The 15762-nt window shown below is 43.0% G+C and overlaps 2 protein-coding genes across 11 annotated transcripts in view; one reads left to right on the top strand and one right to left on the bottom strand.

Annotated features, from left to right (window-relative positions):
- DPP8 (dipeptidyl peptidase 8) overlaps positions 1 to 2074 on the bottom strand; it is a 54888-nt gene extending 52814 nt beyond the window's left edge. For 4 of the 9 annotated variants that reach the window (XM_012535356.3, XM_033439871.2, XM_033439870.2 and 1 more), the window contains exon 1: positions 19 to 2073. In XM_012535356.3, coding sequence (XP_012390810.2) covers positions 19 to 55 — 37 coding nt within the window. In that variant the 5' untranslated portion in view covers positions 56 to 2073. Of the gene's footprint in view, positions 1 to 18 lie in introns of all 9 variants that reach the window. The other 5 variants (XR_004486706.2, XM_033439875.2, XM_004276197.4 and 2 more) reach the window with 4 other exon arrangements.
- A 7363-nt stretch (positions 2075 to 9437) lies between these two features.
- Positions 9438 to 15762, top strand: part of HACD3 (3-hydroxyacyl-CoA dehydratase 3) — a 32602-nt gene continuing 26277 nt past the window's right edge. The window contains exon 1 of one of the 2 annotated variants that reach the window (XM_033439876.2): positions 9438 to 9704. In XM_033439876.2, the coding sequence (XP_033295767.1) occupies positions 9618 to 9704 (87 nt within the window). In that variant the 5' untranslated portion in view covers positions 9438 to 9617. The remainder of the gene's footprint in view (positions 9705 to 15762) is intronic. The other variant, XM_004276203.3, reaches the window with a different exon arrangement.

Here is a 15762-nt window from a genome sequence, read left to right as displayed (position 1 = left end):
CCCTTCCCTGGTGCCTACCTGATTGTATTTTCATCTGTTCAGATCTCTTCCACATTCAAAGAGATCTTTTTGAAGTGACTCAACTTCAAGCATAGATCCCTCTGCTCATCCTGCTCTCTTCTCACAGGAGTCTTTCCTTTTCTCACCATCCAATCCTGCTCACCAGGATAATGAAATAAGATATAAAGCTGTTGATCATTATTAAAATGGATCATATGTGCCCAAAAAGATTAAGCCTAAAGTCTCAAATAGTACTTGAAACTGATGCATATTCTTTTTGATATAACATACAATGCCTGAATTACTTTGTATCTGCACTTTAATTATGAAAATTATAAACTGATTTTATTTCAGAAATGTATAGCCCAATTTACTCCAAAGAATATCCAAACGGTAGTGTAAATCCTGACATCCGGATACACATTAAAAGGTAAATTATGGAAGAACATTTAAAAGTATAAAAGGCATACAGATGTGAGGTTACTCAGTGGCTGCTGCAAATCTTCAAAAATGACAGATGATTAATAATAAAATTTATTTCTATGTGCCTGGTCCTGTTCTTCTGCCTTTTACATAATAACCAATTTGTATTATTTTACAGAATACATGTTCAGCTGACTGGAGACAGAATAGACTCAACAGAATAACCAGTAAGAACTACAGGGTCATTTTTGCGGAGAGAACTAACTTCCAGTTAACATCAAGATTTTCACAAGATAAAGAATGTACTACCCATTTTCAGTGCATTCCATTTTTGCTTATTTCCTTTCCACATATACTCTGAAAATAACTGAACTAGGTAACTTCTCTAGAAACGGAAGTGTTAAGTTTGTTGAAATTCTGGCTTAGTAAAAGAAGAAAAGCAGGGTCTGTGATTATACCTGTCACTGTTATCGGTTTTAATTCTGGGCTCTTAGAGCCCAGATAGGTGATGGAGAGAGATGTGGCTCAGTGGCAAATGGAGGGAAAAAAGTTGTGCTAACACAGCAACAACGGACTACGATGTCAAGACACCTCCCCATTCACTAAGCCCCTCATTCAGAGAAGAGCATGTAAGCTTAGAAAATACCCTCAGGACTTTTGAATTTGGACCCACTCAAATGTCATTCCTTAATTTTTAATCCAGGCGCCAGTCTGTCCACTTAAACACCCCAAGCCTCGTTGAAACCTAGCTATTTCACTCGTCAGCTAGTTGAGAGGTTCATTATCACAAAGTGGGCAACAATCTTGAAAGCTAGAATGCGGAAGAAGAGGAGAGGTGTAGCAGCGAATATTAAGAAGGGGGACTGGGGGGATGCCAAGGCTTAGAAGAAAAGTGTGTGAGGGGAGAGGTTTGGGGAAAAAAAAAAAAAAAAGGAAAGAAAAGCACCTATCCTGTGCCAGGTAGGTGAAATAGAATGAGAAGAGGCCAGTAAACAAGGAGGGAATCGACCTAAAGTGGGGCAGTAGAAAACACGAGCTGGGAAACCAGAAAATCTCAGTCCGAATCCGATCTGCCACAGTCGGACTTTAGACAAATCCCTTCGCCTCTGTGGGCTTCCGTTTCTCATCTGTAAGCCCGGACAATACGCGGCTCCCAACCCCAGCAAGGCTCAATTAAGATAACGGACGTGGAAGTCCAGAGGCCAGCACCCAGCGCTCAGGCGGCGCCCAGTGAACGTTGGCTGACTCGGAATCTGAGTGCCTGGGCTTCCTCTTCCGGCAAGTGGGGTCCCGCCACCGGCTGTGGCCCGCGCAGGGCGGCGCGCCGGGTAAACCGCAGAGCGGGCTAACCGGGAGAATGCGCCGGGCGGTTCCTCCGTGAGGCGGAGAGGCCCGAGTGGGCTGAGGCGCAGGCCTCGCGGGCGAAGGGGAAGGAGAGGGGGCGGATACTGCACCTTCCCCCCCCGGCCCCGCCCGGACCGTCCTGACGCGCGCTAAGGACCGGGCCTGCGCCGCTTCATGCCGCGCGGCCTCCACTCCCGACCAGGGGGCAGCGGCCTCCTTGGCTACGGCGCCGGCGGTAACCGAAGCGGTGAACGCGGCACTTAAAGGCGGCGGCGGCGGCGGCGGCTCCAGCACTTCCGGTTTCTTGCGCGCTGCCCTTCAACGGGGGGAGGCGCAACGGACCCAAGAAGAGCGCAGCTCTCTGCTCGGCGGGGTTCCCTTACGACAGTGCCGTCTAGTGGCCGGAGGAGCGAACGAGGCGCGGGAAGGAAACGGCGGGGGTGGGGGACAGAGAAGAAATCCAGAAAGGGGCAGTAACTTGCTGGAAATCACAGGACGAACTGTGGCATGTCCGTAGTCATCTATTTTTTTCCTTCGACAAATATATATTGAGTGCCTCCTATGTGCCAGGCAGAGCTGTAGACACTGAGATTAGAACACGGAGCAAGCCAGGGAAAAATCCCTGCCCCTTCATGGAGATGACATGGAGAGGGAAGGACCAGGACCTTGGGGATTTTCTGGGTGTCTCATTGTTATGGTGGAAAGAAACCTGAACTTGGAGTCAGAAAGCTTGGCTCTAGTACTAATTAATGACCTTCAGCAGGTCAGTCTCTTTGAGCCATGGTTTCTTTATCTGTGAAAGAGATGTAATAACGTCACTTAATTGCACTTAAGGAAAACCACGTGTGTCATACAAACACCTAAAGATGAAGGAACTGGGGCCCAGGGTAGGGAAGTGAGTGGTTTGCTATTATCAGGACCAGAGGCAGGTCTCTTGACCCGCAATGTATTTCCTATTCTACACCATACATTGGCTGAGAGAAAGAGAAAAGGGGAGCCTTGGGAGATGACTGGGCAAGAGGAAGGTGTAGAACAAAACAGTGGACAAGCTGGGCCTTCCCTATTTTATATTATTACAAGGACCCATTTATCAGAGGTGTGTGTAATTAGGCTTTATTGTAATAAAAGATCCATCTGGGTGCCATGTTCTACTCCTCAGTATGCAATTATTCACTCTGAGGTTAAATGAGTCTTTGCTCAGGCTTTTTTTTTTGAGTTGAGTTCCTCTAAAAGTACAGTCATGTTTTCACTGGGATTCCTCTATGACTTTTGTGCAAAAATACCAAACAAACCCCCAAACAAAAAATAACACCCGAAAGTAGGTTTTAAGGCTTTGAATGCAGATGCACATGCTAACAAAATACAATGAAACATCTTGCACCTCATTTCATTCATCCAAATGTTTACTGAATCTCTGCCATGTGCCTGTCACTGTTCCAAGCACTGGTGCTACAACAGTGAATAAAGTAGGCAAAATCCCTGACTTTGTGCAGTTTATATTTAAATAAGAGGAAAAAGACCTCCCCAAAAACAAAGAAAAAATATAATTTTATGGATTTCAAAAAACAAGCTCCAATAGATAATTGACAAGGACCTACTGTATAACACAGGGAACTCTGCTCAATATTCTGTAATAACCTAAATGGGAAAAGAATTTGAAAAAGAATCGAAACATGTATATGTATAACTGAATCACTTTGCTGTACACCTGAAATGAACACAACATTGTTAATCAACTATACTGCAATAAAAAATAAAAATTAAAAAAAAGAGAGAGGTTAACAGCAAACCTCAGGGGAAAACAAAACACCAAAGAAAAAAAAAAAAAAAGAAAAAAACAAGCTCCAGAGAGGTAAAGGATGTGCTGAAATCATATGTCTAATGACAGACTGAACTAGATTTGAATTCAGATTTCTTTGTTTTCAGTGTTATTTTCTCTTTCTGTGGCAGAGTTAAAAAGCCTCTAACCCTGAGAAATCTGTGGGGGGGAACATCTCCATCACACACCCTGGCCACCTTGCATGTATCCACATAGGCCTCCTAGGCAAAGGCTGGAACCAATGGTTATCTGAGTTGTAGCAGAAGGCTTTGTGATCTTTCCAGAACTGGAAAGGAACCGTCTTATGAAGACCTTGAGGCAATCTCCCCTGGGGTTCTCCCCTGTGACAGCCAGGAGTGTTCTCTCAGAACCCTCCCCCGTCAGAATAGAGCTGAGAATATAAAAACCTAGAACTGGCTGCAGCCTAGAACTGGCTCCTCAGAAGCCAGTTATCCCAGAACGTACATTGCAGTCACCTGGCCCCTTCTTTTGCTTCAGTAGTGTCCTTTTTCATACATGGGACAAGGACCACTGGCACCTTGATGCATTCTTCCTTTTGTTATACATGTAAGTAATAAACTGTCTGAGGCTAAACTGGCTCCTTGGTTTTTTGTTTTTTGTTTTTCGTGGCATGTGGGATCTTAATTCCCCAACCGGGGATTGAACCCTCACCTCTGCATTGGAAGGGCAGAATCTTAACCACTGGACCACCATGGAAGTCCCTAAACTGGCTCCTTGTTTCTTTACTGGCTGAATCAGTCAGGCCTGGGCCTTGCCAAACACAAGCAAACTGTGTGCTTGACAAAGCCTACTTAGCTATATTATGCTGCCCTACACTCTAGTGACTCCTCAGGAAAAGGCAAGTTATCTAGCACACGTGGTCTGAATAAATAGCATGGTGGGGTTGATACAGATCCGTCCCTGCTGTAGACTGAAAAAAATCGCAAAGCATCATGAAACAATCATATTTTGACATAAAGGACAGCAGGCAGGTAAGTGTGAGTGAAAGCTAGGGTGGACAAGTGAGAACTCTTCCCAGGGTACCCTGGGCTGCATCTTGAAATCAGTGCCTATTTGAGGTAATCAGGTCCTCATCCAGTTCTGACCTCATGTTTTAGAGAACCTGACATCTTTTCACATGGGGCCTCATCAGAGACCAACCTGTCTCCCAGTCCTTCTGCATCTACCATTCCACGATCTTCAGGCAGTGGTAATTTTGCTCAGGTACTCATGGATCAGAGCACGGATTCCTGGAGTCAGGCAGACCTGGGTTCACATCCTGGCTCCTCTCCTTACTAACAGATTAATATTGGGCCTCTCTAAGTTTTATTTCTCTCATCTGTAAAATGACTTTTTCTTCCCTCCTATGCTTGGATAATTTTTATTTAGTCTGCATATTATTCCAAATATTTTCTGTCTTGAATGTGCAACTGAGCTTAAAAGAGAGGAATCTGATGTCTGTTTTCTAATCCCAGAGTTATAACTCCCAGAAAGCATGGTTGCCTCATGCTAGCTCCCTATGTAGGGAAGGATCAAGGGTTATAAAGGAAGAAAACAAAAAGACAAGTTACTCCCCAGTATCTTAGCACTATATAAAGTTGTAATCAAAATTTTTGTATTTCTTATCATAAACATTTTCAATATTGCTAGTTTCCTATTCATCATTTTGCACAGCTGTACAGTTTTCCATTGAGTTGTTATACCACAGTACATTTGTTCATTCCTGAGTAAGTCCCAATGTTTCAACATGTAACATCATGAACATCTTCATATATACATCTTCCTTCCTTGAAATTATTTTCTTAGAATAAAATCCCCAAAGGGGAATTACAAGGCCAATCAGCATAAACATCTCCATTTATCTTGTTACATATTGCAAAACTGCATTCCAAAATGATTCCACAAATTCACATTGCCCTTAGTTACATTCAGCATGAATGTGCCAATTTCACTAAAACTTTTCTAGCACTAGCCATTATCATCAACATGCATATTTTAAGCATCTACTTTCTGAGACATTGTACTCGATGCTACAGGATACCAAAAGGAAGCAATCTGTGTTCCAGGGAGATTTATAATCTAGTTGAGGAAACAGATCCCAAGCATGTAATGTACACATTAATAGCAGTTGATTACAGGGTACGATGAGCTAGAGTTTGTTTTTCCACTTCCTCCATATTTTATACCTTTTGGAGGCATAGTATAAACCAAGCTGCCATAACAAAAAAGAGCTTTTCAGCTAATTTTCTTTTGCGTATTTAAGTTTTTGAATAAAAGGGTATATAGTAAAAAATATTCTGTTATGCTGGTCTTCCAGTCACCCAGTTTCCTTCCCCACAAGAAACTGATGTTATTGGTTTCTTGCATATACTGTCCAGTAATATTTTATGATACATAAACAAATGCTTATGTACAAATGTATTATTCCTCCCACTACTCCACTATTTTTACATAAGTGGTAGCATGCCAACTGTCTGTACCCGGCAACAATGTATTTGAAAGCCAAGAATTATCAGGTAGGTCAAACTGGATAGGGTGGAAAGGCTACTCCCTGCACTCAAGGAAGGGGCCATCTCTGTATATTATTCTGAACTGTGTATTGACAGGCTGAGGGGAAGATTTTTCTGGCAATGACTGGCTGCAATGCTCACCACTCTCCTGGCATAGTTAGGAGGTTACAGGGATATGAGCTGGCTGCCTGAATTCCCCAGTAGATGCCTGGGCTGATCTGTCAGTCTCTCTCCACTCTCAGCTTTGTGCCATCTAGATAGTAACCTGATTTTGGTTAAGGATATCTGGCTGGGTGATCCTGGGTGAGGCACAAAACAGCCAAATTCTACAGCTCATCTTCCAAAACTGCTTCCAGGAATAAAAGATTCTGTAAAAAGGTGAACAAGGAGAATGTGTATGATCACTTGCCAAAGGCAGGAGTACAGACTTATGCACTGAGCATGTGCCTCTTCCAGAGGAAACACTCAGCAAATGCTTCTGATGGCCAGAGAAAGGAGAGGTGACCCTGGGCCACACGAGGCTGGGAAGGCTGCATCTGGAAGGGAGAACACAAAGACAGTGCTTCATTTGCATTTTAATTTGACTAGCATTATCATAAAACCATCAGCCCTACCTGTTTCAGCTTGGCAGGGCTACTTGTGCTCTACCTTTTTAGACCCTCTGCCATCTTTTAGTTTTATAGTTTACCTGGATGTTACTCTTTCCCTTCTCCATTTCAATATCTTTTTTTTTTTTTTTAACTGGATTTCTCATAGAGAGAGAGTTCCACAATAGCTGTCCTTCTCACAGGAAAATTTAGGAATAACTGATAAGAACGTTGGAGGGGAGTGAGTCCAACTCTCTCATTTGATGGATATGGAAACTCAGGCCCAGAGAAGTCATCCGGTAGGTTAGTGGTGGTTGAACCAGGCTGGATAAACCCCCTTCCATTGGACTTTTCTTATGGAGCATCTGAGGCAAAATGTCATTCAGTCTCCTTGCTTACCAATAGACTTGGACTCAATTCGCCTTGGATAGAGGTCAGCTGATAAATTTCAGGGCTCAAATATGCTAAACTGAAATTATTTTTCTTTATTACACAGCCACCAGGATGACTAAAATTTAAAAGACTGAAAATACCAAGGAAATGGAGCAACTAGAACTTTTAAACATTGCTTGTGGGAGTGTAAATTGATCAAAACACTTTGTAAGACTGCCTAACGGTATCTACAGAAGCTCAACATACATATTCTATGACCTAGCAATTCCATTCCTAGGTATTTACCCAAGAAAATTAAGCACATATATCCACCAAAAGACAAGTATATAAATGTTCCTAGCTAAAAACTGAAAACAATGCAATGTCCATCATCAGGAGAATGGATAATTTGTGATATATTCATTGTGAAATAAAACAAACAAAACCCAAAAAAGAATGAACTGGTGATTCACACAATATAGATAAATCTCAAATACATTATGTTGAATGAAAGAAACCAGACACAAAGTGTACATACTGGTAGATTCCATTTACACGAAATTCAAGAATAGACAAAAACTACTCTATGGTGATTGAAGTCAGGATAGTAATTATTGGGGTGTAGGGGATGGGAGGCAAAGGTACACTGACATGAGAGAATCCGTAGGATGCTGGAAATGTTCCGGATCTTGATCTAGATAGTAATTAATTACACAGGTATAAACATGCAAAAATTCAGCTTAAGTGGAATATTTGAAATTTGCCTGGTTCCTATACATAAGTTATACTTCAATTTTTTTAAAGTGCCCTATATAGCATCTATATTGTAGTAAAAGCAATGTAATAAAAATAATTTTATCATTTCAAAAAATTATTATTTTTAAAATTCAAGGCTATCAGGGTTACCGTTTTCATTATCTCATAACAGGCAGATTGCATCACCTCCAACTGGTTTGCCTACTACCAGTTTCTCCTCACTGACAGGTTGTTTTGCCCAGCACATATTTGATTTTCCTGATCTCCTGTAACAAACTTCCTTGACTCTCATGTATCTGTGGAATATAGTACAAACACCTCATTGAAACAAAGACTTTCTTAATCCACTCCCTATCTGTCTTACCAGACCCAGAGCAAGCTCTCCCCTCCATGCCCTTAACCCCCAGTATGCAGAACATTTCATATCTCTTCATCTTTGGTCTCCTGCCCTGTGCATCCACTGCCCTACCTCCGCTTCTTCCTCTATCAAATTCCTCCTCCATTTCACTGTCCAGCTCTCAAGGATTTGCTCTCAAATGTCTGCCACTGGTTCCTACAACCCTTAGCTCCTATCTGCCTGCCTCTTTCTGAGCTCAGTATATTCCCCATATTAAAACCCTCTATATTTTATATGACCTACCCCCTGAGCTAAATGTTTTCTGAGAACTGGCATCATTTCATCTCTGGATCCCTGGGCTCAGAACTTTGCTAAATAAATGGGTGCTAACAGAACTGAATAATAGGTTCATTTTTGTCCCAGATTTCTGGTTTTCATAGTAATGTTGCTTCCTATTAAATTCTTCACTGAAAGCAGACTTGGAGATGAAAGTGGATACAGACGAGATAGTTTAAATTAGACATAAATTAGTGTTGTCTATAGTTTGGGTTTCCTTTTCAAAGGAGACAAGTCTCTTGTGCTGTCCCATAGAATAGCTATTAATTTGTGACTAAATTAATTAGAAGTAAGTGAAACAAAAAATTCAGTTTCTCAGTTTCTTTAGCCACATTTCACGTACGCAGAAGCCCCATATGGCTAGTGGCTACCGTCATGGACAGCGCAGAATGGAGTATTTCCATCATCGTATGAAGTTCTATGGAATAGCGCTGGAAATCTCTGGCCTTTACGCTTACTCTCCCCTCTTAGAACACTCTTCCATTCTCTCCCACACCGCTTCCCCTATAACCATCATCATCCTTATTATGTCTGTAATTGCTTGCGTCTTTTAATAGACTACGGGTTCCAGGACGGCAGGTGCTGTGTCTTACTCCTGAAGCTCTGGTGCTTAGCTTTGAAGCCTGGGCACACAGCAGGTGCTCAGTAAATGTTGAATTAATGAATGACAAATGGGAGGAACCTTCCAGATACACCAATCCAAGCCCGTTCTCCATGCTGATCGGTTCCTCATCAGTCTCCAGCGTTTTTTAATTTTTACGCTTATTTTTAACCGTCCTCCAGAAGAAGAGAGGTAACTGCACAGCACCTGTCGACTCCAGAGGCGGCAGCAGCAAGCAGGGGCGTCACACGCTCCTGGGCCCGCCCCCTCCCGCCTCCGCCCCGCCCCGCCCCGCCCCGCCCCGCCCCGCCCCGCCCCCACCCGGCTCGCCCTGAAGCCCGGAGCCCGCGCCGCTGCCTCCTTTGCTCGCCACTGCGCAGGCGCGTCCCGCGAGCGTGGGTCGTATAGAGGCTGCGGGCTGCAGGCACTCCGGAGCGAGGTGGTCTTGCGGCCTGTGTTCGGCCAGCTCCAGCCGCGCACGACCTGCCTGAGGCAGCGAGCCTAGTTTCCCCGCGCCCTGGGCAGTGTGGTCATGGAGAATCAGGTGCTGACGCCGCACGTCTACTGGGCTCAGCGGCACCGCGAGCTGTATCTGCGCGTGGAGCTGAGTGACGTGCAGGTAAAGGCAGGGCGGCGGGACGTGCGCGGGTCTCGGCTCCTGGGAACCGCTGGGACCCCAGTCCCCTTTGTCCGGGTGCGTACCGGCGAGCCAGTAGCGCGTCAACGGGATCCAGGACTCGGTGCGCTCTCGGCGTCCAGGCCCGAGCAAAAGCTGGCCCACATGGAGGCAGACCCTGGGCGCGACCCCCTGAAGGCTTCAGGTACCTCGGGTGCTGCGTGAGCCCCGCGCGGGCCTCGGAGGCTACTCCGGGCCTCCTCTTTGTTCGCAGTCTGCGGCCTGGTGGAGCCCAAGCCTGGCCCGGAAGGCCTGGCCGTCGGAGTTCGTGTTTGCCGAAGCTCTTCGAGGCGTGGGATGTCTTTGGGTCCGGGGTGCAGTGTGACAGTGGCTTGCCGGGCCGTGGCTGGACGTCTAGTGCTGGCCAGAGAGGTCTAGCGGGTCCCCTCGGACCTTCACGAGGCCCGCCGCTGCCTTGGAGGGGTCACACCCACCTCCCAACCATTAAGTGATGGAAATAATTCTTGTTAATTTTAGTTCTAAAGTCCATAAGACCCCGAAGAAGTGATTTTCCCCCCCACCCTGTTCTGAAGACTGTGAGCTCAGGTTTGCTGAGTTGCATAGATAACTACAAAATTAAGTTATGTTGAGTATTTATGCTTGATCTCATTGGCCCTCATGAGAATAAGCTGAGGCCTCCTAAATGGTGGAGCTCTCAGGACCTGTGTACCACTTTGTCTCGGTCCAAACCATCCAGGATTCCCGTTTTTGAGGAACTGGAGTTTTCAGTCTGGAATGTTCTTTCTACATTCTTACTCCCTACTCTCCTTGACATTTATGGCACTTTGTAACCTCCTTCACTCCCCTTAACTCTCTCTGCCTCGGAGTCAGGCGTTTATGTTGGGATCTGTCAGCCCATCTGGTATATACTGTCTTGCAAGGTGTAGGTGCTCTTTGAGTGTGGACTTGAATTTGTTGAATTTAATCTTTTCTTCTGGAATATAAACTTGTTTTCCCATTGAAACTTAAGACAATACTGACCAGAATGCCTTTAAATAGACTGTGTCATTTAATGTGTTAAACCAGGCTGAATTACACTTTTGCGTCAGAGGATGTATAAATGTTCTTTGCTGTGTCCCTCTACTCTGCTCCACGGTGTTTTAATAAAAAAGGAAAAAACAAACAAAATCTTTGTAGATGGGGATCTAAGTGTCCTTCTAGAGAGGACTCTAACATCAGTCAATAAGAAAAGTACAGAACTTGTGTCATGGCAATCTCTCTTAAGTATTCAGTTAAACATTGTGTAGACCAATTAAATAAACTCAGGCCCTCTCTAGCTGTAATAAGGATGTAATATTCAGGGATACTTTTGAAGCTACAAACAGAAAAGATGTTTTTAGGGGAAGTGGGGTGGCGTTGGTGGAAAAAAATGGAAATTAGTTGGGCAAATGAAAGAATGCATCATACTTAAATTTTTCCTGAAAGATCTAAACCTTTTAGTTAAGAAACATGAACACATGTGTTAATCATATTTGGTATATTTTAAAACATAAAAGTATGTGATTGGAATATATTATAGTTAAAGAAATGTAACGGTGGAGGGAAAAATGGAATTTTCTTTTGGAGAGAGAAATCCTTTTTTTATTCTTTGGGAAAAAATAAATCTTTTTCCTCAATTGAGTTTTTGGTTTTTCTCGGATTTCCCATCTGTAATTCTGAGGCATCCATTTCAACTACCATTAGTTTTAAAGTAACATGTTAATACCATTCATAAAAGAAACCCCCTACCATGTGTGAAATACTACAGATTTATAAAAATGAGTCAGACAGACTCAGCTTTCCAACGGCATTTTATCTAGGAGGAAGCATATTATATACTAACAAAAAGTTTTGTGCATGAGTATGTTTATTTGTAGAGTCGGAGTTGAATACTGGACCAGGTCCCTGGTGTTAAAGGAATTTGGTACCTCTCTTTTCGTTAGTTAGAGGTGACTTCCAGAAATAAGGTGAAGTATTCTTGTCAAACTGAGACTGGGAGAACTTGCCAGAAAGAGGACGGCATAGACTTTCAGATTGTCCAACTTGTTGTACGTGTCAATGCCCTACAGCCAAAGAGTTCCAGGAACACACCTCTAGTTAAACAAGTTGTGTTTAGTGCTCATATCAGCAAGGGAGAGCATACTCCATGGGTTTGCTCAAAATTGATTATAGAATTTGGACTTTGGTGATTGGGGGACAGACTAAGGAAGCAAGGATTCACTTTAGATTAGATGCTGTCAGAAAGCGGGCAATTCTATGGTTGGGTATCTGAATAAATCTTATATATAGGAAAGAGAGACCAGAACAAGAATAAAACTAATTGGTAGAGAAGTGGCAGTCACTTATTTTGGCCAAGAGAGGAAGGGTGTCTCGTATTTTGTGAGTGGCATTGTGGCCATGTTTTTATCTGTGCTTACACAAAATTATGAAATGGCCTTTGCCTCATTTTATCAAGGTATTCTGTGAGATTGTTTATGTCCAATAAATAACAGAATAACGTGTTCTAGCTGGGAGTGCCAGGCCAGCTTTTGAATGTCAGGAGCTGCTCCTTTTAAAAAATTTCCCAATTAATTGTTCTCAGGGCCTATGAAACTGGTGATTCTGGCCTGGGATGAAGCAATTCGTTTACTTGTTTAATGAAAACCGTTTGTGGAGCACCTACTTTTGTCTCACCTTAAGCTAGGTACTGGGTTGTTGGACAGCTCTCTATCCTCCCCTGCTCTTTGAAGCATATGTGTAAATGAGTTTTGATGCTGAATTCCAGTTTGGGGGCATCAGCCCTGCTCCTTTCCCTTTCTGAGACACAGAGAACCATCAGGTTTTCACATCTCTACTCTGTCTTTGGAGCTGCAGACAGTGGGGCTAGGGCAGGGTTACTTTCAGAATAGAGTTTGTTTTCAGGATAAGCATGAAGGACAGATTTGCGCCAACAACCATAGTTGTTAAAGCATTTGTTCATTTATCAAGGTTTTTGTTTGTTTCAGTTATATGAGGGCAGTGTGCATAGCTCTGTTTGGGAGCTGTTTGAAAGATACTGTTCTTGAGCTTACCTAATAGAGAGTCTGGTGGAAAGAGTGGTAACTGAAGGCATGAGATTGGGTCCTTGCTCTTCCACTTAATATCTGGTGTCCGTGGATTATTCACCTAACCTTTATGAGCCTGTGTCTTTTCATGCAAATAAATGTGAATAATAACACCTAATTCACAGGGTTGTTTTGAGGCTTAAATTGGATAATGGATTTGAAAGTGCTTTGTGAATTCTAGTGTGCTATTCAAGTGTAAGGGATTATTATTGTGATACTAAACCTTAGATGAGAGAGGAGCACAAAGAGCAATAGAACAGAATAGAGGCTGTTAGCAGATTTATCCATATATGAAAACTTATTGAACAACAGTGGTGGCTTTACAAATTAATAGGGGAAAGGATGAACCATTCAGGAGATTGTAGTGGGACAATTGGTAATCTAAATGGCAAAAAGATAAAGTAAGATCTTGCCTTATGCCGTACACGAAAGTCAATTTCAGGTGGGCTAATGAACTAAATGCATAAAGCAAAACTACTAAAAGAAAATATAGGAGACTGTCTTTATGATACTGGAACAGGGAAGAATGTGTTAAGACACAAAAACATAAACCCTAAAAAAAAAAGATGACAGATTTAAGACAAGCTTGAGGCAGATATTTGTGGCACATACTACTGAGCTCTTCCTTATATGCCCAAGGAGACAGTATGTTCATTACGGCAAAAAAAAATTGAAAACAACCTCAGTACTTATCAACAGGAGAATGGATAAACTGGTATATTTATACAACAGCACACTGTACAACAGCTAAAATAAATGAAACAGAACCAGCTGTATCTATGGATAAAGTTAAGAAATATATCAAATAAAAAGCAAGGGGCTTCCCTGGTGGCGCAGTGGTTGAGAGTCCGCCTGCCGATGCAGGGGACACGGGTTCGTGCCCTGGTCCGGGAAGATCCCACATGCCGCGGAGCGGCTGGGCCCGTGAGCCATGGCCGCTGAGCCTGCGCGTCTGGAGCCTGTGCTCTGCAAAGGGAGAGGCCACAACAGTGAGAGGCCCGCGTACCGCAAAAGAAAAAAAAAAAAAAGCAAGTTAAAGAATTATATATATTCATATTATATATATATGAAACCACTTATGTAACATGTAAAATAAAAGTTTATATTGTAATGAATACCCAACATGTTGTACATGAGTAAAGAAATACAGTGGGAATGATAAACTCCAATTCTAGAATAGTGGTTGGGCTTCCCTGGTGGTGCAGTGGTTAAGAATCCGCCTGCCAATGCAGGGGACATGGGCTTAAGTCCTGGGCCGGGAAGATCTCACATGCCGCGGAGTAACTAAGCCCGCGCACCATAACTACTGAAGCCCATGCACCTAGAGCCCGTGCTCCGCAACAAGAGAAGCCACCTCAATGAGAAGCCCGTGCACCGTAATGAAGAGTAGCCCCTGCTTGCTGCTATTAGAGAAAGCCTGTGCGCAGCAACAAAGACCCAACGCAGCCAAAAATAAATTAATAAATTAGAAAAAATCATAAAATCTATCATTTTATCTGTATAATCTCACTCTTGTACACATAAATATGAAAATATAAGCAGAAAAATTGGTGGAGGTATTCTAAACCATCGTCATATTTCAGAATCCACTCTTTTTTTTTAATGTTTATTTTGGCTGTGCCAGGTCTTAGTTGTGGCATGCAGGATCTTCGTTGGCGGCATGTGGGATCTTCAGTTGCGGCATGCGGACTTCTTAGTTGTGGCATGCATGAGGTATCTAGTTCCCCAGCCAGGGATCAAACCTGGGCCCCCTGCGTTGGGAGCTCAGAGTCTTACCCACTGGACCACCAGGGAAGTCCCAGAATCCAGTCTTATGAATCACATTTCTACTCAGAGATGTCACTGTCCATGTTTTTCCATATAGTATCATCCTCTGTGCCATTAAGAGCAGTAAATGCAGCATCTCTGAAAGAACGCTCTACTGTTATCTCGTTTTTTGTTCAAGCCATCCATACCTATTTATAAGTTTTGATGCTGGCACATTCCTGAGACACAAACCAGGAGTCATACTACTTCCTGAAATGGCTTTTAAGTGGTTTGTCTGAAATATTGAGTTGCAGCTGTGTAGTCATGCCATCTGGAATAACAGCCAAGCTCCCATATGCTAGACAGTGACAACCATGTCATGGTTGCTACTTTGCCAAAGCAAGTGTAAGGTGCTGCTGTCAATTTTAATAAGTATCCTGATTTTAGAGATATTAAATGTGAGAAAAATGTACATTTTAGAATTAATGAGGTATTAATTTCATTTTGGAGTTGTCAGTTAATAAGTTTTAGTATTTAAAACCCCTGAGGCAGGATGAGATCACCAGGAAGAGAGTATGGATCAGAGATTACCAAATCAATGCCCAAAACGTGTCATGGTTAGGAGCCTGGGGCTGTTTGCCTTTGTTTGAATCTTGGTTTTGCCCCTTGCTGATTTTGTACTCTAAACTAGGTACATAATCTCTGTAAACCTCCGTTTCTTTGTATGTAAAATTGTTGTGTAAATAGTACCTATTTTATAGGGTTTTTGTATGTGTGTGTGATAGTAATGTGGAATACTTTGAAAAATAATTGGCATATAGTGAGTGTTCAGTGAATGTTAGTGAAATGAGCTGGGTGAGGAAAGTGGCTAATTGGAGAGGATAGGACTCATATTAAGGGGGTAGCTATTGTCATTCAAGAATGCAGATCTGAGGTTGGCATCTAATTCTTCTAATTTTTGAAGAAGAAGCTGAAAATCCAGATTTTTTTAAAATGAAAAAACCTCATAGTTTTATACTTATTCAACAAATATATAAATGCTTACTGTGTGCTTGGTAGTCTTCTAGACTCTGGGACTTGGGCATGAGCACGGCAGACAAGGTCCCTGCTCTCATGAAGTTTATATACTGAGTGGCGGTGGCAGTGGAGGAAGACTGGCAATAGAAGCAGATAAATTCATCAGATAGTTTCAG

This window comes from Orcinus orca, chromosome 2, assembly GCF_937001465.1.
Source record: "Orcinus orca chromosome 2, mOrcOrc1.1, whole genome shotgun sequence".
In the NCBI taxonomy this organism is placed as follows: domain Eukaryota; kingdom Metazoa; phylum Chordata; class Mammalia; order Artiodactyla; family Delphinidae; genus Orcinus; species Orcinus orca.
This window is presented reverse-complemented; position numbering and strand designations above follow the sequence as displayed.